The sequence below is a fragment of the Caenorhabditis briggsae genome (genome assembly GCF_000004555.2).
Source record: "Caenorhabditis briggsae complete genome, chrX, whole genome shotgun sequence".
Classification (NCBI taxonomy): Eukaryota; Metazoa; Nematoda; class Chromadorea; order Rhabditida; family Rhabditidae; genus Caenorhabditis; species Caenorhabditis briggsae.
Window position 1 is genome coordinate 7355701 of NC_013491.2, and position 21323 is coordinate 7377023.

The window sequence follows — 21323 nt, forward strand, 5'->3', positions numbered from 1 at the left end:
ATTTCTATTTTTTCTATTTCTCTTTTCAATTTCTCTTTTCATAGTCAATAAAAAGTATTGAATATTGAAAAAAGTTTTAAAAATTCCAAAGGAATAAAAAGTGTTGAGAAAAAAAAAGCAAAAAAGCCCAAAGACCAATTTGATTAAAACCCTGAACTTTTAGGTCATGACCCAGATGTTTCAAATTGTGACCTAGATTTTTTGGGACATGACCTTATTTTATCTGGGTTATGACCTTATTTTATCTGGGTCATGACCATCTTTTATTTGGGTCAGCACCTAATTTTTTCTGGTTTATGACCTAATTTTTTCTGGGTCATGACCTAATTTTTTCTGGATCATGACCTGATTTTATCTGGGTCATGACCTAATTTTTTCTGGGTCATGACCTAATTTTTTCTGGGTCATGACCTAATTTTTTCTGGGTCATGACCTAATTTTATCTGGGTCATGACCTGATTTTATCTGGGTCATGACCTAATTTTTTAGGGTCATGACCTAATTTTTTCTGGGTCATGACCTAATTTTTTCTGGGTCATGACCTAGTTTTTTCTGGGCCATGACCTAGTTTTTTCTGGGTCATGACCTAATTTTTTCTGGGTCATGACCTAATTTTATCTGGGTCATGACCTATTTTTTCTGGGTCATGACCTAATTTTTTCTGGGTCATGACCTAATTTTTTCTGGGTCATGACCTGAATATGGTTGGGTCATGACCTAGATACAGTCACACGATCCCCTGAGACTTTCAGTCATCCCGTCTGAGCCGTGGCCTTTTTCTTGGGTGACCCCCCCCCCCTCCTGAGGTCGGAAAAATGTCAATGTGGGGGAAAAATCTTCAGAAACAATTCATTCCCTGCCTTTTTCTTCTCAGAATACGCCGCTCTTCTCTGCCTTCTCTCCCTTCCCACGTTTTCGTTCTGACAATGATGTAAGTTTGGGCTTGAAAAACGGTAGTTATGAGTATCAGTTCTAGGTTATAGTAATTTAACTGCCGTAGGAAAGAAGGAAAAACTCTTAACTTTGAGTCAATTTTTCGAACGGTTTTTTTTCAGGAATCCGATCTCCTGCTACACCAAAGGAACATTTATCAACAAACAATACAAGATCGTCAACCGTATTGGATACGGCAGCTTTGCGACCGCCTTCAAAGTCCAGGATAGCCATGACAATGATCAAGTGCTGGTGGCAAAAGTGGCGAGAAAATCGGATGACGTGTCTGGCAAATTTGAGATGGAGATCGCCGTGTTGACCAAATTGATTGGGATCAAACGTTGGCCACAGATGAAGAACCACTTCGAAACCGCCAGTTATCGTGTGATCAGTAAGTTTGTAATTCAAATTATTGAAATTAAATTTAAAAAATTTCAGTAATGAGTGCAGAGGGGGAATCTCTTGGAGATGTCTTGTCCAGAAATAAGAATGGAGTTTTCTCCAATGCGAACTCTCTCCGCATTTCCTATAGCCTCACGAAAGCTCTTCATTCCCTTCATCACGTGGGATATTTGCATCGCGACATCAATCGAGACAACATCACAATGAAACAACAGGGAAAAGTAAGTTAAAAATTAAATAAAAAGTGGAAATGCTAACTTAAAAATTTCAGGAAATCGTGATCAGTGTGATTGACTTGGGCAACGCCTCCAAATCTTTTCCGCGTCAAAAATGTCGCTTCAACAGCTACCCAACGAGCTGGCACGTGATGATTGGGAAAGAATTTAGTGAGCGAGATGATTTCGTTTCCGGATTATATTTGATTGCGGAGTGCTTGGGTGCACCGATTTTCAACACCAAAAACAAATCACTTATAGACGCGAAGCGTGAATTCGTAAGTTTATAAAATGCTTGAATATCCAGAAATTAATTATTTCAGCACACTAGCCCGAGGTCTTTTTTCCCTCCAGAACAACACTGGATGGCGACACTTATCACGATTTTCGATACGATGGTTTTTGATAAAAAGACGGATTTGTCGCCAATTTGGAATATTTACGAAACGGCAATTCCTCGTGTTTCTCCTTTATCTCCGATTGAGTACAAGGAAATCAATGATGCGGTCGTGGTTGCTTGAGACGTGGATTGAAAGAAGATAACTAATTCAGAATACTTTATTCCTGGGATTTATGAATTTACAACTCGAATAAATACTAGTGTAATGCATTTTTTGTTTTTTTTTTAATTAGTTTATCAGAAGGACACAAAAAGAAAAAAAAAGACATTCTTACACTAGCCATGTGCTTGGGAACTGGCAAAAAAAGATTAACACAACTTCAGTTTGCAGAACTTTCGAATTTGAATTCTCGCCAGATTCACGTAACACGTACAAAGCTAACAAAGTAGTTCAAGAGGAAACTGGTAGGTTTCTCATTATTATCTCCCAACATCCACACCGAATTCATACTACAAACATTTGTTTTTTCTCCAAAAAAAACATGGATCCGCGGGTTGCTAAGAACAACAAATTTAATATGCTCATATTCTTTCTTTCTTCAGAAATTTTTTTTCTCATTCTCATTTTTTTTTCATTTCCTCAATTGAATTTTTTCCTTATTTCAACGAATTCTCGGAATATTGTCCTGCTTTTGCTTCTCATGCCGTTTTCGATGGTTAGTTACAGTTTCAAAAGCAGTAGAGAAGAAAAAAATAGTTGTAAAATCCAGGCCGGGGCTGGAGATACCCAGTGACCGGGTTTTTTAAGTTCGGAACATCTTTGGAATTTCAGAAGTGTTTCAATTTTTTTTTTTTGCGAAATTTGTTTTAATATTCCGTTTTGGGGTTAGTTCATTAATTGACAGATTATTTGTTTCAATTTTTGCCATCGGGATTATATTTTTCACAATATTTTAGTCTGGCAAACGTATCTTCGAGTTTTATGGTCAGCCTGTAGTCATTGACTCTACCGTTGATAACACTACCAATGCGTTGAACAAGACTTTATGTGCTACAATGTGTTATAATTTGGAAAGATCGTTTATTTTTATAATCATACCTGCAGTTGTTTGATTATGGCATTGTTACAAAAATCGCACTAAAGGTGAGATTAAAAAGTCGTCATTTTCAGAAAAGGATTTTTTCAATTTAAGTCGAGAAGAAGACTGTCCATTTAGTTACTATATGTTGCCACTTCAAACTGAAATCAAAGATTCGAGTGCACCTTACACAGGGTACACAATTGACAACGAAACAGAGTCGATGATGATAATTACGTACAACAGTAAATAAACAGAAAAGGATCAATTTCAAGCTTATCCAATTTTTCTTCCAGAAACCGTTTTTTGCGCTCCAGGATTCACCTACTCCTCTGACTATTTTTCTTCAATTGTTCCCCTGTGGAACGCCATCACTTCCCAAGTTACCCGATTTCTCCTACCTTCCGAGTTTGAATCCTTAATTTCTTCCAGTATTACCCGTTATTGATATATTTGCTCCCTATTTTTCTTTTTCTACCGGTTACATCTTTCCTGTGTCAAATATCTAAATTATCCCGTTTCCCCTCCCCTACTCAGATCGGCCTCGTATGGGGCATTTTTTCTGAGTCTTTCATGTCCTGCCCTCTAATGTTTTATTACACCTGATCAATAAACAAATTAAATTAAATTAAGTTCACACGTCCAAAAACGGAATATTGTCTTTCGCTGTACACCAGTCCAACAGGAAAAATCAACTATGTTGAAGTGCAACAAATATGTTCGATCCAAAATTTTAGTGTTGTTGCCGGACTAGAAAGTGCGGAAGAAAGACTTTTTGCAACAGGTTTGTTTTCAAAACATCAATTTGAATTAACATTTTTTTCTATTTAGAGCAAGGTAGCATGACCACTTCGCTGGACGGTTACAAAGCAAGCATGTTTTGGATCTCTGGAGTCCGAAAATCATCGTGTTTCACACTTTCTCAAGTACAGAGCCCAGAATGTGCTGGAATTAAAGTAAGCCATTTCATTTTTCGATATTCGCCGTGATTTATTAATTAAGGCATTTAATCCCACTGACAACTGGCTTTCAACTTCATCGGGGTACAGCGATATTGGTCTTTTGCCTTTTCACATTGGAAGGAGTCAAGAGAAAAGTAAAACACAAAAACGTTTCCCGAAAAATCAGAGTGCAAAGCTAATGACAAATCGTACTTAGATGGTACTATATTAGATGATAATATATTAGAGGAGACTTAAATGGAATGACTCAAAAGTGTTACCCTCGAAAAAAATCGAGACCCATATGGTTGGATAGAGCGTGAAAATTTATTTTAGAATCCAAACGGAATAGTTGGTATGATGAGGAGCATACTTGTTTTTGTGATTTTCACTTGCGTATCGTTTGCCTAGAGTGTTTGAAATAGAATCCTGCGACATACAAAGTCAATTTTTCAAATGCCGTACCATTTCTTAAAATCATCATCTTGAAAAAAATCAAAATTTTGACATGTGACAGGGCACATCTATAATTAAACTTGATAGAAACACCCCAACTCTTTCTTTTATCATAATTAGAAGAACATAATCTTATCAACGGTTTGAACAGAATTTTGATTTAGTTCCTAGAAATGAAAACATTCACGATTTTCCGAGCCTGACCCCCTATTTTTTGTGAAGTGTGACGTGTGACAGAGCACATCTATAGTTAAACTTGATGAAAACAGCCAAACACTTGTTTAAACATGATCAATATGACAAAATCTTATCAACGGCTTGATCAAATTTTTGAATTAGGCCCTAGAAATGCAAATATTCACTGATGATGGGACACCTTTTCTTTTTCATCATAACTCGAGAACGAAAAAAATTGTCGAAAAACTGTTATTCGATTTGAATTTAAAAATCACTATTAAAAAGATAAAATCAGCTTGGTTCGTCTAGTGAAAGTAGGTTAAATGAACGATTTCCGAAAGATATCCTTCCAGCTTTGGACAGCCGAAATCGACATTTTTCCGTTTCACCTATTTTCACAAGACGAAACAAATTAATAACATTTTTCTAATAGTATTTTTTAATTTTAAATCGAATGGCGTTAACAGTTTTTCAGTAATTTTTTTCGTTCACTAGTTATGATGAAAAACAAAAGGTGTCCCATCAGTGAATATTTGCATTACTAGGGCCTAATTCAAAATTTTGTTCAAGCCGTTGATAAAATTTTGTTAAATTAGTTATGTTTTAACAAGAGTTTGGCTGTTTTCATCAAGTTTAACTATAGATGTGCTCTGTCACATGTCACACTTCACAAAAAATAGGGGTCAGGCTCGGAAAAGCGTGAATATTTTTGATTCTAGGGCCTAAAGCAAAATTCTGTTTAAGGCGTTGATAAGATTAGGTTCTTCTAATTATGATAAAAAAATTTTGTGTGTTTCTATCAAGTTTAACTATAGATGTGCCCTGTCACATGTCAAAATTTTAATTTTTTCAAGATGATGATTTTAAGAAATGGTACGGCATTTGAAAAATTGACTTTGTATTTCGCAGTATTTTTATTCAAACATTCTAGGCAAACGATATGCATGTAAAAATCACAAAAACAAGTATGCCCCTCATCATACCGGCCGCCGAGGACAACGAATTCAAAGCAGCCAAGTGCCAAAAATCGATATTTTTCGGCATAACTTGTGTGAGCATGACTTCCTTTGGGGTATTGACAAGTTTCTGTAGTAAATCAAATGTGCTGAATCCAATGGTCATAATGAAAAAAAGTTAACCTATGATTTTTGAGATATTGAAAAAATTTTCGGTTTTTTCAAAAAATCAATAATCCAATCAATAGGAAAAAAATCAAAAAACAATTGTTTTCAAATGTTCATTTGATTGTCTATCTATTTTGAATTTCGACAAACAGACATAAACTGACAAAGTTACAATTTTTTGAAAATTTAGCCATTTTTTTGTACTTTTTGGACATAACTCTCAAAAAAAAATTTTACCAACTATTCCGTTTGGATTCTAGAATAACTTTTTACGCTCTATCCAACCATATGGGTCTCGATTTTTTTTCGAGGGTAACACTTTTGAGTCATTCCATGTTAGAGGTCCCGCTTTTATGTTTTTGAGCACATTAGACTTGAATTCCAATCTCAACATTTTCCATACATGTTCGATCGCGTCCAGAAAATGCTCAAGCATGAAAGAAAGGTGCAGAATAAGCAGAAAACATAGAAATAACAACAGCTTGGACATCCCCTGTTCAAATAATTAGTCCAAAAGATGTCATTACTTTTTGAGTTTTAAATAATATTAGTATATGTTTACTTTAATCAAAATTTCGTACATATATCCCAATTTTTCGTCCCTCGAATTCAAAATGTGCAAAACTCTTACCCACTCCACGTTTTTCCCATTCCTGTTCTATCTTATATCTTCATGTGTCTTCCTTGTCTATACTCTCCTCTGCGATTTCATCATGACTTATCTACCCCTCCTTGTATGTTCGAACCCTACTGACTGCGAATCACTTTTCTCCAAACCATTTATCTCAAACCTTATTTCAGATGAAAACTTTTTTTTTCATTTTTCAATACCTTTCCATAAGAAAAAAAATTTTGAATAGTTTTTCAACAAAAAATAACAGGACAAAACATTTCTTGTGCTGTGTGATATAAAGATATTAGCATAACAAAAAACAACCGCGGCCTGTCTGATAATAATTGAAGTTGATCATCACTCAAAAACCATTGAAAAAAATGAAGATCAAAAAACCATAAAAGTTTTCCAGAAGCGTTGGTGCAGCTTTTCAGAAGCTTTGGTGCAGCTTTAAAAAACAAATCACGCTGGCTTAACTTAAAAGTTGATTGGGCCAACTTTGGGTGTCTAAAAATATATGTAGTAGACTTTGTTGTATGAACTTTCAAATTTCAGATGTAATTTCAGTTGTAACAGTTCAGATATATGTTTGTAGCCCACTCAACAAAAACAGGGCTTTTAAACAAAAAGCTTTCACGAACAAAAAAAAATTAAAAACTTTTTTAACTCAATGCTACTTCTGGAATCGCTAGAAATTTGTTTGTTCAATGATTCAGTTTCATCCAACAGATTTTATAGGCATTTGAAGTTCATCTTTTTTTTTTGCAAAAAAGGAAACATTTACATTTTTATGTATCATCAAGATTCCGAAAAGTCCAAAAATATGTATTATCAAGCTTCTAAATTGTTATGTATTATCTAGATTCTAAGAAGTCCTGCGAAAAAAAGACAAGTTCGATTTTGTACTTCTACCATTATCTTCTCCTTTCGTTGATTCTCAATAAATAATATTAGACTACCCCATTTCATACGTTTGTGCAGTTGTTTTCTGAGTAATTTTCTGTGCGGAAATTTGGAAAGTGTTGGATTTTGCAATTTTCCTGGGCTTAAATCCTTTCAGCTTGAAATGTTGTTTCTTTCAATAGAACACGACTCATTTACTTGCAATTATTTGTATTCATTTGTGTAATTTCCAAATTGCATTATTCTTTAGTTCAATTATCATTTACCAGTTAATTTGGTGTTTATCATTATTTTCATAATGATCCTTTCATCAATGATATGTTTTATTTCAATGCATCGTTCAACCGATGATCTTCGGATGACGTTTGTTGAGAGGCGGTGCTAAAATTGTTCAAAAAACCAAAAATGGGCGGGCCTTGAAAAATTCGCAGAAAAAAATTCAGTATATGAAGAGAAATGTTCCTCTCTTTGTATCAACCAAAAATGAATTCAAAAAGTATTATTTTTCTTCTTGTCTTGTTCTTCCATGGCATATGTGTCATGCAACTACCAGCTGCTGAAAAATACACAAAGGGTTAGTTTCCTTTCCTTCAAACTCAATAAGTTTTACTAATTCATCCCAAGAATGTATTGAAAATTCAAATTTCACATCTTCAGAAATTAAACTGAACAAAAAAACTTTACGTAGAAATTTAGTGATCACTTCATGTGAAACAACCCAACACGCGACTGTGTACCCTTCGAAATCTCAGACGTTGCATTCGAAATCCCAGCTCTCATGCTATAAACAAGAAACTCCAATGCCGGAAAACATTTTTAAGTGAGTTAAATTCAAGCTGGGTGAAAATATATGTAGCCAGTTCTTTCAGAGAGATTGGATTTGAATTGTTGTACGCCTTCAAGTTGTAAACAGCATCCAAACAGGTTCATTAGCTCCTCTTGTATTTTGAGTGATAATTATTGAATGAAGTGCATGTAGCTTGGATAAGTGTATTCTGTTGACTTATTGCCAGAAAAATTTCAAAAACTCCGTATCACTGAGCTTAACTTTTTCAGCCGCTCAACCTTTTTGATTTCATGCTACAGCGTTTATTTGCACAAATTTTTTTACTCAATTGAAAAAGAACGAGATTCTTGAAATAAGATCGGGGGAAGTGATGGGGGAAATAAGATCAGATATGAGGGAAATTTTGAAAGAAGAGAATACAATGGAAGTCGATGAGAGAGGGAATTCCGAATTTTGGCATTTACATGCCATTGTTGCTCAGCTGACGTCGGATATACGATGCGAGTGTCACATAGCCGCAATCCTCTTTCCAATACTTCTCTCGGTTCTCTTTGAGGAAGTCCATGAATCCTTGCAAGGACTCAATGGTGCGCTGAAAACATGTTCATTTTGTTGAAACAGTTATGGATTTCAAGTAGCTCTCATTTGAATCTGGCAAAGACCTATCCAAAAATGACTATTTCAATTGAAAATAGTCAAATTTGGATGGCAGGAAAAACTGTTTGTCAGTTTGGTTGTCAGTTTGCCCCGAAAAAAATTAGGGATTTCAAATCAAACACAGAACTTTATTTTTGTAGTTTGCGAATTCTTATATAATCAATCGCTGGAAAGATAAGCTGCTTGAAACAGTATTGCCTTTTTTCATGAATTTCAGTTTTGATTTTCGAAATTTTAAAGGGTTTTTTCTGATATCTGGGTATCTCTCAAGCAAAAGAGCGAATAATGAGTTTCAAATTTGTTTTATAATTCCAAATTTTGAAAATGAAACGTTCAAGAAACAAAAACTTTTTCAGACACCCAAATTTGACAATTTTCATTAAAATTGTCATTTTGAGATGATAATTTTGGCTAACCCTGCATACCGTCCAAAATGGAACTGCTTAATTCAAAGAGTTGCAAAATTTTAAAAGTAACTGTTCGTAAAAAGAGAAAAAAAACTCACATTGATCACCGCATTATTGAGCTTCAAGTTCTTCAATTGCTGCGGGAAGTTAACGAACAATCGGAGAAGATGAGCCAGTCCAAAAAGCTCCGATGCTGGGAGATCTGGCAGTTGGCTGACACACTGATACTCCACCTTGTTTTCCTTTGCTTTATCTTTCAATAGGTCATTGTAGCCAAATCTCTCCGGTTTGTAAAGAAGGAAGTTTCTGAAAATACAACGATTTTTTAAGTTTTCAAGAAGACACCAAAAACCGGAGAACCGCATTGAACATCCTTTTCACCATAGAAAGATTCTTCTTGACGAGAACTGTGTTGGTTGGTCCATCATCCGTGACTTCCGGCAATGTTTCGAAGTGCTCGAGGTACTGTAATTTTTGATTGGACTGAATTATTATTATCGACAAAATCTTGTTTAAAAAAACTCAGTAACGTTATTTTGAAGAAAAAAAACCGTAAAATACTTGAAAAAAGATTTTCGGGGTTTTGTTTAAAATTTCAGATTGAAATGAAACTATTTCAGACTCTGGTAACATTTTTAATTGTTAATCCAGTATGAACTTTCTTTCTTCAATTATTTTTTTAGGAAATAGACTTATTTTAAAAGTTTACCATTTCCAGATCTCCGAGAATTTGTTTTCTTTCTCTTTCTCTGGTGACCGACAAAAAAACGATAAAAAAATTTGGATTTCGAATTTTTTTCCCTAGCACTGATCAGTTCTTCAAATAGTTTATAAAAAGTCACCTCCTCCATAATTTTGTCCACTGTGAATCTACATGGAAGTTGATGTTCGAAGTGCTGATGGATGCGGTGGTGATCGAGTGCAATGACATTCTTCAGAATTGGTGGCCAGTTGAATCCGACAATTGGTGTTGGCTCCAAAAGTCCAGCCGAAGAACCAGCACAGGTAGACGGACCTTCTGAAAAAATAGCTTATTGGAAATCTTTTAGGCTGAATTTGATACCTGACGACTCCTGACTCTTCGCCGCTTGCACAGCTTCTTTTTGCCTCCTCTTGAAGTCCTTCATTGTGCCTTTGATCATTTTTCCAGATTCTTCTCCAACTGGAATGGTATCATCGTAAAATGAAGAGAATCCAATGAAATGGATTTGATAGTGAAGACGTCCTCTGACTTCTTTGAATCCGAAGACAGAAGCCTCTCGTGGTTTCGATCCATCGTAGAAGGCAACGAATTTCTCGTCGACTGTGAACATTGGTTTCGACATCTGGAAAATCATTTTAAAATGTTGAATTTAGGTAGTAATAAGATGCAGGTAACGTAAGTTTGTATTGCAAAATGAACAACAGCACAAACCGTGTAAGATGACGGGCTTTATAAATTTCAAGAAAATGCAATAATTTCAAAAAATATTTTATTGAAAGATCAGCCAACAAAAATGGAGTGGAAACATTAAGTTTTGAGAAATATTTTAAAAGCTTCTCAAGCAATTTTAAAAATTATTTTGAAATTCAGAAAATCCGAATTCTATATTTAAAAAAAATAAGAAATTAGGAATACAAAAAATACAATTGAAAATATTGCTGCTTCTTGTATCAGTTCAAAAAATAAGAATACTAATTTTCTCAAAAACAACATTTCATGCAAACACCGCTACATACGTTGCCTGGCACGAACAAAAACCTAGGAAATCAAAACATATTCCCTTTTCGTTTTCAAAAAGGCAGAAGAGGAGATAGGAGAGCGAGGAGAGAATACAAGCAAAACTTGAAAAAATCTTTACGAGGAAATCTTTACGAGGTTCTCTCTGTTATGTGAAAGCCAGCGGTTTTGCAAAAAAAAATCAAAAAACAAATTTTGAGGATTTTTTTTTCAACAACGATAAGAGAAAAAAAGAAATTCGAAATTGAGAACGAAGAAAAACGCTCAAAAACAGAAAGAAATCACATCCACACATATTTCCTACGACAATAAAAAGAGACTAGTGCGCGGCAAACCCGAAGACCATAATGAGAGGACAACTGCTCGACAACAACAATTTTGATGACGTGTAGACGGTTTGGTATTGAACGGCTATATGCTAGTCCTTGAAGATTTCCTCTTGGGAAGAAAACAACGTACTATGTTATTGAGGAGGATGATGACCCCACCATACACACACAAACATACCTGTGAGATCTACTTCTTACTAAGGAAACTTTTCTGTGTGTCTGTGTGTGTGTGTGTCTGTCTCGCACATATACTTGAATAACTCAGAGAGACATGGGACTCCTATAGTTGTGTGTAGTATGTAGTCATGGATTACCGAGAACTCAAAAAACCAGCATCCTCTACCAGCATTATGTTAGTGGACTAATTCTTGATACCTTTCGAAGGAACTGACAAGGGAAGTGTCTTCAGACAGTGGTTCAGAACTTCTTGAAAATTGGTACACATATACTTTCGGACATGGTGAATAACGAGACCACTTTTTTTCGTGCCCCTCGGTACCTAGAGAAATCACTAATTATCAAAACAAAATTAATTTTTTTTCTGTGGCGAAAATAATGGATGGAGCTTGACCTCAAAGTGGGCAGGGCCTATTTGTGTTTAGACTCATTTTGAAGCGCTTGACATGCTCAATCATTTTCTACAAATCAAATTTCTAAAAAACTAGAAAACACTTAAAGAAAACTTGAAAACGAGGCAGCTGTTTTTTCTCTGCGTATCTTTAGAAAAGTCACGCACTTTTTTATGCGCCCCCATCTGGTTGAGAAACACAGGACGGTGTTCGGACAATACTCTCTCGTCCTCTCTCTTTTCTTTCCACGCTCTCTCGCTGACCGTCTGGCTCTCTAGTTCCTTCGGTTACTCTCCCAATAGTCCCTTTTTATTCATCTATTCTACTCACCCACTGACTGGTATCTGATTTTCACCGGTCTAAAATACCCTGATTTTCATCAATATTCCTCGCTCCAAAATGGTCTGGTACTGAATCAGGACCTTTTGGAGTGTATTCCCTATTTTTCTGAAATTCTATTCCACAAGATACACGATTTCTGAAGCTCAAATTAGAAGAAGAGAAGCTCCAAAAGTTCCAGAAGAGCAAGCTCCGAACAAAACACCAGTGGTCAGAATGGTGCTCAGTAAGTTCAAAATTTGAAATCTATTTTTTCGAGGTGTGTACCTTTAAACGGGGCCCCTCAAGGAGTCGAACTTGTGTGAGCAAGGATTGAGGGTGTGGTGCCGCTACCGACTGAGCCACGCGGGCAAAGAGAAAGCCGGCGCCTGATTACATAGAAAAAGGCGAGGACGACAGTTGTAAGCAGAGTGACATTAAGCGTTGTACACCGTCACGGTAGAATGCATACCCTGGCTACAAAAATCCTACGAAAAATCTCCTGTCCTCCCACCTTTAAATATGTTTCCAACCAAATCTTTTTTGAGTCGTATTTCAAACCCTCTCATTTACAGGTACCCACCCGGAGGGATCCTTCTTATCTGTACCTACCCCGAGCGAAATGGAATATGTGGCTATGTGAACAACTGTGTAGCTATAAATGAGAGCTTTTCAGCTCACACGTAAGTTTCCAGGTCTCTGACATTCAACCCTTAACTTTTTCAGAAGGTGCTTCCGTTTCATGTGCCAATGTGGAAGACAATTTTTGGAGCAAGTCTCTGTAGGGGACCATCAAAGGAAGTGTGATATGGTAAGTTTATACTGTAACCTACACTTTGAGCTCAATTATCTCGATTCTTTTAAAAAATATGGAAAAGTTGTCAACTGATAAAATGTTCATTATGATATCACCTACATTTTATTAGTTGACAGATTTTTGGTACCTCTCATAAAAACCGAGATAATTGAGCTCAAATTGCAATGGTTTTCTATCAGAGAGTAACTGAAAAAAGCAAATCAGTTTCAGTTTGATTGCAATTCTTTGACAACTACCCAAACACAGGAGGAAGACCATCGATCCAAGCGGTTTTTAAAGATTTTACAACTCGTTTTTAATAATTTTCCTGACATCAAAATACTTTCAATAAATTTTTCAAAGACTTAAAAATTTTTTACATTTCGAATGAAATTTAAAAAAGTCGGTTTCGACCAAGTGCATGGACAGTCAAATAAAAATGCAAATAACAAAGATGCTGGTCTCATCAGCATGTGACACCTCCTTGTCAGAACTGACATTGTTACATTTACTCTACAAGCAGTTGAAACTAGCTCTGACAAAAAACTTTTGGTGACTTTGACACGGAACGCCAGAGCAAGCGAACCAAAACAAACTTCAAAAAATTAGGATGTTAAATAAACAATTCGGTTTTATGATTTTTGAGACTTTTTTATGGGAAAACTGTTCTAGTTAAATTCATTCAGTATTGGCATCAATATAATTATAAAAACTTCATTTTTCGGAATCTTGGACAAATTTTGAAAAAAAGACTGTTTCGACCAAGTGCATGGACAGTCAAATGAAAAGAGAAATGAACAGAGGTGCTGGTCTCATCAGCATGTGACACCTCCTTGTTGGAACGGACATTGTTACATTCACTCTACAGACAGTTGGAGCTAGTTCTGACGAAAAATCTTTTAGATATCTAGCAGGAAATTGAGTTAGACGTTGAGCAGACGTATTGGGCAAAACAAAAAGATGACAGATACATGCAGACATACAGACAGACATGATTTCACTATGAAGACAAAATGAATAGGCGTGGCTAACAAATTACCATGCAAAGACACTGACATTTCATTTTCTTCAATCCACATTTCATTTTCTTCAATTTGCCGAATTGACAATGCTCATCTACCCGCTTCTAATTGCAAAAGGATTCGGAAACAATTGTCCAGTTCAAAGACACATTTCTGAGGCAGGAGCCAACCACATCCAAATTACAGAAATAATAAACGCGTATAACTTGGCTCCTGGGTGAGCTTTTCTGCTGAAATTTGTGGGAAACAACTATTATTGTAGATACTTAATTTTTGCATTTTTGATATTAAATAACTGTGATATTAAAAATCTGTCAACTGATAAAGTATTGATGATATAAGAGCCTGTGATTTTCAAAAAATTATTTTCTCGTCTCTTGTTGTTGAAATCACAAAGTTTTGGTAAACTATTCTCTTTATTTGTTCCATATATAATATGCGGTTGAATAAATGAACAAATAGTACCAGTTTTCTGCTCGGGTTTTATTGCAAATTTGAAGCTTAGAAAATAAGCCGGGAAAAAAATTTACACGATTTATTTGAAAATATTGGGAAAAAAATAAACGTGAGATGAAAAAGTACAGAAAATTGAGCGATGAAATTCTGGACTTCTGAAGGAGAAGAGAAAAACGTGGAAACAATTTTCCTAAAAAAAGTAAAAAGTACAGAAATTCCTCGATAAAAATTCTGGATTTTTTAAAATAGAAATAAACGTGAGAAAAAACGTGACACTGAATTTTTTCCCACCTTTTTGGTCATTTCATACCCATTTTTTTGGTCATTTCATACCCACTTTTTTGGTCATTTTACACCCACTTTTTTGGTCATTTCATACCCACTTTTTTTGGTCATTTCATACCCACTTTTTTTGGTCATTTTATACCCAGTTTTTAGATTCTTTTTCATCTTTTCGGAAAATTGTTTCGAGATCAGTAGAAAAAATGAACAATTTTTCTGTAAAATAAAATTTTTTTCAAGATAAGGTACCATTTTTGTTTCACAAAAAAATTGAAAAAACTTCTGAAATTTGAAAATTTAAAAACCCGGGCCCGCCGGGTCCTGATTATTCAAGTATGCTGTTTTCCAGAGTGACAGCAAGTGAACTTATCCAGTTTACGGACTACGATTACTCCGATGAAGATGGAATGAGCTTGCATACGCCCGTACCAAAACCTTGTAGGTTTCTGTGGTTATGAAACACAAGTAATAAAAAAATGTCAGATTGAAGCAATGACTGGTTTCTCGGTTGAAAGCAGTCATCCAACGTATTCGAAGAACAAGGCTTTTGCAGGTGTCTATGGCCATGTTAAAGTGGATGGAAACAACGCTGCTCAAATGTAGAGGAACCAAGTTTATAGACACGATTTTTGTTATTATTTTCATGCCGTTATTTTTGTTTTTGTTATAATTTCCCTGACATCAAAATATATTCAATAAATTGCTTTAAGTTCTGAAAAAACGCTTTATTTTTTTGCGTTTCGGATGAAATTGAAAAAAGACTGTTTCGACCAAGTGCATGGACAGTCAAATGAAAAAAAGAAAATAAAAGGAGGTGCTGGTCTCATCAGCATGTAACACCTCCTTGTTGGAACGGACATGGTTACATTTACTTTACTGACATGTGAAGCTCGGTTTGATAAAAAATCACACAGAGCTTAAATAAGAACATTCTTTTCTAGACAACTAGCAGGAAATTGAATTAGAAGTTGAGCAGATGTATTGGGCGAAACAAAAAAGGGACAGATACATGCAGAAACACAGAAAAACATGATTTCACTATGAAGACTAAATGAATCGGCGTGGCTGACAAATCACCATGCAAAGACACCGATTCACATTTCATTCTTTTCTCCTTTTTCCAAGCTTGCGCTACAAATCAGACACCCATTCAGAAGGCAAACAATCTGCGATTGATTCCTCATCTGGATTCTACTGTCTATTCAATAAAACGTGGGCGCGCCGCGGCCGAAAAAGGGGGCGTTCCTGATACGCACCTTTTTGCAACAGTGGCGCACACTTTTTCGGGGATATTTTTCGCGGAATTTTCAGATGTCATTTTTCACACTTTTTCTCATAGAAATTGAATAAAATTGAGTTTTTAATGTAAAACAATCCAGAAAACATGAGTATCACACCACAACGAACATTCCCCCTTCAACCGGCAACCCCAAGAAGCCATCGCCGTCTAGGTGGACACTGAAGCAATTCTGGACACTGAAGCGATTCTGGAACAAATTGCGCAGGAAAAGAGAAAAAATGTGAACATTAAGTATTCAGAACTTTTTTAGTATGAAAACAACAAAGAAACATTATTATCTGCAAAGAAAAATTATGAATTATGAATGATGATGGAGCGCTCTGAAATTTATTTTATTTTTCACGATTTTAGATTTTGTTGTCTAATTATTATAAATTTTTCTTCTTTTTCCTATTTTTTCCGACTGTCCAGTGTTGTCGATCTTTCGCTGAAAAAAAAAACGATTAAAATTCGTTAGCATATCAATGAGCGCCATAAAAACCAGCAAAAATATCTCGAATAATCATAATTAGAAGAAAAACCAAAATTTTTTTCAAAATCTTTAAAAAATCGATGAAGAAATCGAAATTAAACACCAAAAATTAGTCAAAGTCGCTTCATTAATCGACGAAAACGCGAGGGAAAACGCAGAAAGGTGTGTGCGCAAAAATATCCCCGAAAAAGTGTGCGCCACTGTTGCATAAAGGGGCGTGTCGCGTAAGCGCCGCCCCTTGCCCAGATTTTATTGTACAGACAATATGATTTCATAAAAAAAGTTTGTTTTAGAATTTTCTTGTGACATTTGAATTTTTATCACGTTTTGAGAAGGTCGAACCCGTCAGCCATATTTCAAAATCAAACGACTCACTTAAAAGAAAATTCCAACTCTTTGCCATTTTTCTGAAGTAATAGCCCAGCTAATTCCATTGGTTTGGTATGACGACAGTGATGCAACGAGTCGGAGAAGGAAAATTCAAATAGAATGTGTTCCATAAAATGTATTCCAGTTTGTTTCCATTGGCTCTTATAATGTTTGAGTCTCGTGGAAAGTTGTTTTGGTAAGCGAACATTGAAGAATGTCGACGAAGCATTGAGTTAAGTCACCAACGATTTGTCTGAAAAGAATGTGAATTAGTTAGAAAGCGTCAGATACAACTAACCATAGTGAATTGATCAAATGAACTGCTGAAAAAAAAGTCAGTTCTTATTTTTCTAGCTTTCGAATGACAGTTTCTTGCTATCTGGAGCGTTTTTCTTGTGATTGCTGTTAAGACACAGAATTGTTTGGTAGCCAACATGACGATCTCGGTGGCGATAGTTGCTGTCAGTAGCTCATCATTTCAAGTTACTTGCTTCAATTTTGATGTGAAATAAACGAAAATGACGGCAAGTTCCCGATTCCAAAATCCATGAATTAGGGTGAAGTGTAGAAAACAATCTGAAAATATGCAAATGATGTTTTAAACGAGCACTACCGAAAACTCACGTTGAATGATGAAACGCAGAAGATATGATATCGTGTTCGAATGGGCCTAAAGATTGCAACTTCAATTGATGACCACCAGAGAAAAACAGGAACGGAAAATCTCCCTATCACTGCTGACAGCGCTTTGTTCTATGGCAACCATTCCCTCGGAATAAGATATCTGCTACGGAGAATCTTGACTGATCGTCAGTTCACAGCTTTGTCGTCCGAAAAAGGTGATGATGATGTGAAAATTCGATTGATGTGGTGGCGTTTGGCTTCAGGTAACCAAATTATGTTGATCCAGATTCTTTCAACATATCTGAAAATTAGACGATGTTCTGTGAATTATAAAAAAAATGTTTGTCGTTGCACTACGTTTAGTTGGGTACGTAATTCGGAGGGTACAATAGCAAAGTGATTTGAAGGTACAACATTCACAATTCGGTGGTACAACATTCTGTTTTTTTCGGGTATCTTGTATTTTGTATCCCATAGACCCCAAAATTTGTGTACCCTCCGCATTATTTGCCGTTTTAGACGATTTTGTGGAAAATAATGTTTCCGTCTAGCTTTTTTTAGCAGAATTGAATTTTTCAACTTTCCATAACATCGAATTGTTTTATTTGAAATCATGACACTTACTTGATGGAAAATGCTTTTTGATTTTTGTAGGAGCCATAGTTTTGTTCTTAATTTTGCTTCATCTGTCTTTTTACAAATTCGAATGTGAAAAATTGGAAAAATTGGTTTTTTAGCCCCAAATCCCAATATTTCGTTTCCAACTTTTTTCTAAATGAACGAATTCACGCATATCTTTCTGTAAAACACTAGTCACAATTATAGTTTTGTTCTTAATTTTGCTTCATCTGTCTTTTTACAAATTCAAATGTGAAAAATTGGAAAAATTGGTTTTTTAGCCCCAAATCCCAATATTTCGTTTCCAACTTTTTTCTAAATGAACGAATTTACGCATATCTTTCTGTAAAACACTAGTCACAATTATAGTTTTGTTCTTAATTTTGCTTCATCTGTCTTTTTACAAATTCAAATGTGAAAAATTGGAAAAATTGGTTTTTTAGCCCCAAATCCCAAATTTTCGTTTCCAACTTTTTTCTAAATGAACGAATTTACGCATATCTTTCTGTAAAACACTAGTCACAATTATAGTTTTGTTCTTAATTTTGCTTCATCTGTCTTTTTACAAATTCGAATGTGAAAAATTGGAAAAATTGGTTTTTTAGCCCCAAATCCCAAATTTTCGTTTCCAACTTTTTTCTAAATGAACGAATTTACGCATATCTTTCTGTAAAACACTAGTCACAATTATAGTTTTGTTCTTAATTTTGCTTCATCTGTCTTTTTACAAATTCGAATGTGAAAAATTGGAAAAATTGGTTTTTTAGCCCCAAATCCCAAATTTTCGTTTCCAACTTTTTTCTAAATGAACGAATTTACGCATATCTTTCTGTAAAACACTAGTCACAATTATAGTTTTGTTCTTAATTTTGCTTCATCTGTCTTTTTACAAATTCGAATGTGAAAAATTGGAAAAATTGGTTTTTTAGCCCCAAATCCCAAATTTTCGTTTCCAACTTTTTTTTAAATGAACGAATTCACGCATATCTTTCTGTAAAACACTAGTCACAATTATAGTTTTGTTCTTAATTTTGCTTCATCTGTCTTTTTACAAATTCGAATGTGAAAAATTGGAAAAATTGGTTTTTTAGCCCCAAATCCCAAATTTTCGTTTCCAACTTTTTTCTAAATGAACGAATTCACGCATATCTTTCTGTAAAACACTAGTCACAATTATAGTTTCGTTCTTAATTTTGCTTCATCTGTCTTTTTACAAATTCGAATGTGAAAAATTGGAAAAATTGGTTTTTTAGCCCCAAATCCCAAATTTTCGTTTCCAACTTTTTTTTAAATGAACGAATTCACGCATATCTTTCTGTAAAACACTAGTCACAATTATAGTTTTGTTCTTAATTTTGCTTCATCTGTCTTTTTACAAATTCGAATGTGAAAAATTGGAAAAATTGGTTTTTTAGCCCCAAATCCCAAATTTTCGTTTCCAACTTTTTTCTAAATGAACGAATTCACGCATATCTTTCTGTAAAACACTAGTCACAATTATAGTTTTGTTCTTAATTTTGCTTCATCTGTCTTTTTACAAATTCGAATGTGAAAAATTGGAAAAATTGGTTTTTTAGCCCCAAATCCCAAATTTTCGTTTCCAACTTTTTTTTAAATGAACGAATTCACGCATATCTTTCTGTAAAACACTAGTCACAATTATAGTTTTGTTCTTAATTTTGCTTCATCTGTCTTTTTACAAATTCGAATGTGAAAAATTGGAAAAATTGGTTTTTTAGCCCCAAATCCCAAATTTTCGTTTCCAACTTTTTTCTAAATGAACGAATTTACGCATATCTTTCTGTAAAACACTAGTCACAAACATAGTTTTGTTCTTAATTTTGCTTCATCTGTCTTTTTACAAATTCGAATGTGAAAAATTGGAAAAATTGGTTTTTTAGCCCCAAATCCCAAATTTTCGTTTCCAACTTTTTTCTAAATGAACGAATTCACGCATATCTTTCTGTAAAACACTAGTCACAATTATAGTTTTGTTCTTAATTTTGCTTCATCTGTCTTTTTACAAATTCGAATGTGAAAAATTGGAAAAATTGGTTTTTTAGCCCCAAATCCCAAATTTTCGTTTCCAACTTTTTTCTAAATGAACGAATTCACGCATATCTTTCTGTAAAACACTAGTCACAATTATAGTTTTGTTCTTAATTTTGCTTCATCTGTCTTTTTACAAATTCGAATGTGAAAAATTGGAAAAATTGGTTTTTTAGCCCCAAATCCCAAATTTTCGTTTCCAACTTTTTTCTAAATGAACGAATTCACGCATATCTTTCTGTAAAACACTAGTCACAATTATAGTTTTGTTCTTAATTTTGCTTCATCTGTCTTTTTACAAATTCGAATGTGGAAAATTGGAAAAATTGGTTTTTTAGCCCCAAATCCCAATTTTTCGTTTCCAACTTTTTTCTAAATGAACGAATTTACGCATATCTTTCTGTAAAACACTAGTCACAATTATAGTTTTGTTCTTAATTTTGCTTCCACTGTCTTTTTACAAATTCGAATGTGAAAAATTGGAAAAATTGGTTTTTTAGCCCCAAATCCCAAATTTTCGTTTCCAACTTTTTTTTAAATGAACGAATTCACGCATATCTTTCTGTAAAACACTAGTCACAATTATAGTTTTGTTCTTAATTTTGCTTCATCTGTCTTTTTACAAATTCGAATGTGAAAAATTGGAAAAATTGGTTTTTTAGCCCCAAATCCCAAATTTTCGTTTCCAACTTTTTTCTAAATGAACGAATTCACGCATATCTTTCTGTAAAACACTAGTCACAAACATAGTTTTGTTCTTAATTTTGCTTCATCTGTCTTTTTACAAATTCGAATGTGAAAAATTGGAAAAATTGGTTTTTTAGCCCCAAATCCCAAATTTTCGTTTCCAACTTTTTTCTAAATGAACGAATTCACGCATATCTTTCTGTAAAACACTAGTCACAATTATAGTTTTGTTCTTAATTTTGCTTCATCTGTCTTTTTACAAATTCGAATGTGAAAAATTGGAAAAATTGGTTTTTTAGCCCCAAATCCCAAATTTTCGTTTCCAACTTTTTTCTAAATGAACGAATTCACGCATATCTTTCTGTAAAACACTAGTCACAAGTATAGTTTTGTTCTTAATTTTGCTTCATCTGTCTTTTTACAAATTCGAATGTGAAAAATTGGAAAAATTGGTTTTTTAGCCCCAAATCCCAAATTTTCGTTTCCAACTTTTTTCTAAATGAACGAATTCACGCATATCTTTCTGTAAAACACTAGTCACAATTATAGTTTTGTTCTTAATTTTGCTTCATCTGTCTTTTTACAAATTCGAATGTGAAAAATTGGAAAAATTGGTTTTTTAGCCCCAAATCCCAAATTTTCGTTTCCAACTTTTTTCTAAATGAACGAATTCACGCA

The 21323-nt window shown here is 34.5% G+C and overlaps 3 protein-coding genes across 3 annotated transcripts; 2 read left to right on the plus strand and 1 right to left on the minus strand.

The window, feature by feature from the left end:
- Window positions 1–926: 926 nt before the first annotated feature.
- CBG17114 lies at window positions 927–2071 on the plus strand (the record flags this gene model as incomplete). The annotated part of the gene is made up of 5 exons (XM_045239363.1): window positions 927–931; window positions 1056–1324; window positions 1372–1556; window positions 1607–1828; window positions 1874–2071. 5 exons carry the CDS (start codon window positions 927–929, stop codon window positions 2069–2071), a joined length of 879 nt encoding a protein of 292 aa, XP_045096150.1.
- A 6359-nt stretch (window positions 2072–8430) lies between these two features.
- Window positions 8431–10359, minus strand: CBG17113 (the record flags this gene model as incomplete). The annotated part of the gene is made up of 5 exons (XM_002644115.1): window positions 8431–8562; window positions 9133–9340; window positions 9387–9499; window positions 9877–10052; window positions 10098–10359. The coding sequence occupies 5 exons, from the start codon at window positions 10357–10359 to the stop codon at window positions 8431–8433; spliced, it is 891 nt and encodes a 296-aa protein (XP_002644161.1).
- Window positions 10360–13874: 3515 nt separating this feature from the next.
- On the plus strand, window positions 13875–15129 carry CBG17112 (the record flags this gene model as incomplete). Its single annotated transcript, XM_045239364.1, has 3 exons — window positions 13875–14005; window position 14876; window positions 15010–15129. The coding sequence occupies 3 exons, from the start codon at window positions 13875–13877 to the stop codon at window positions 15127–15129; spliced, it is 252 nt and encodes an 83-aa protein (XP_045096151.1).
- Between the last annotated feature and the right edge of the window lie 6194 nt (window positions 15130–21323).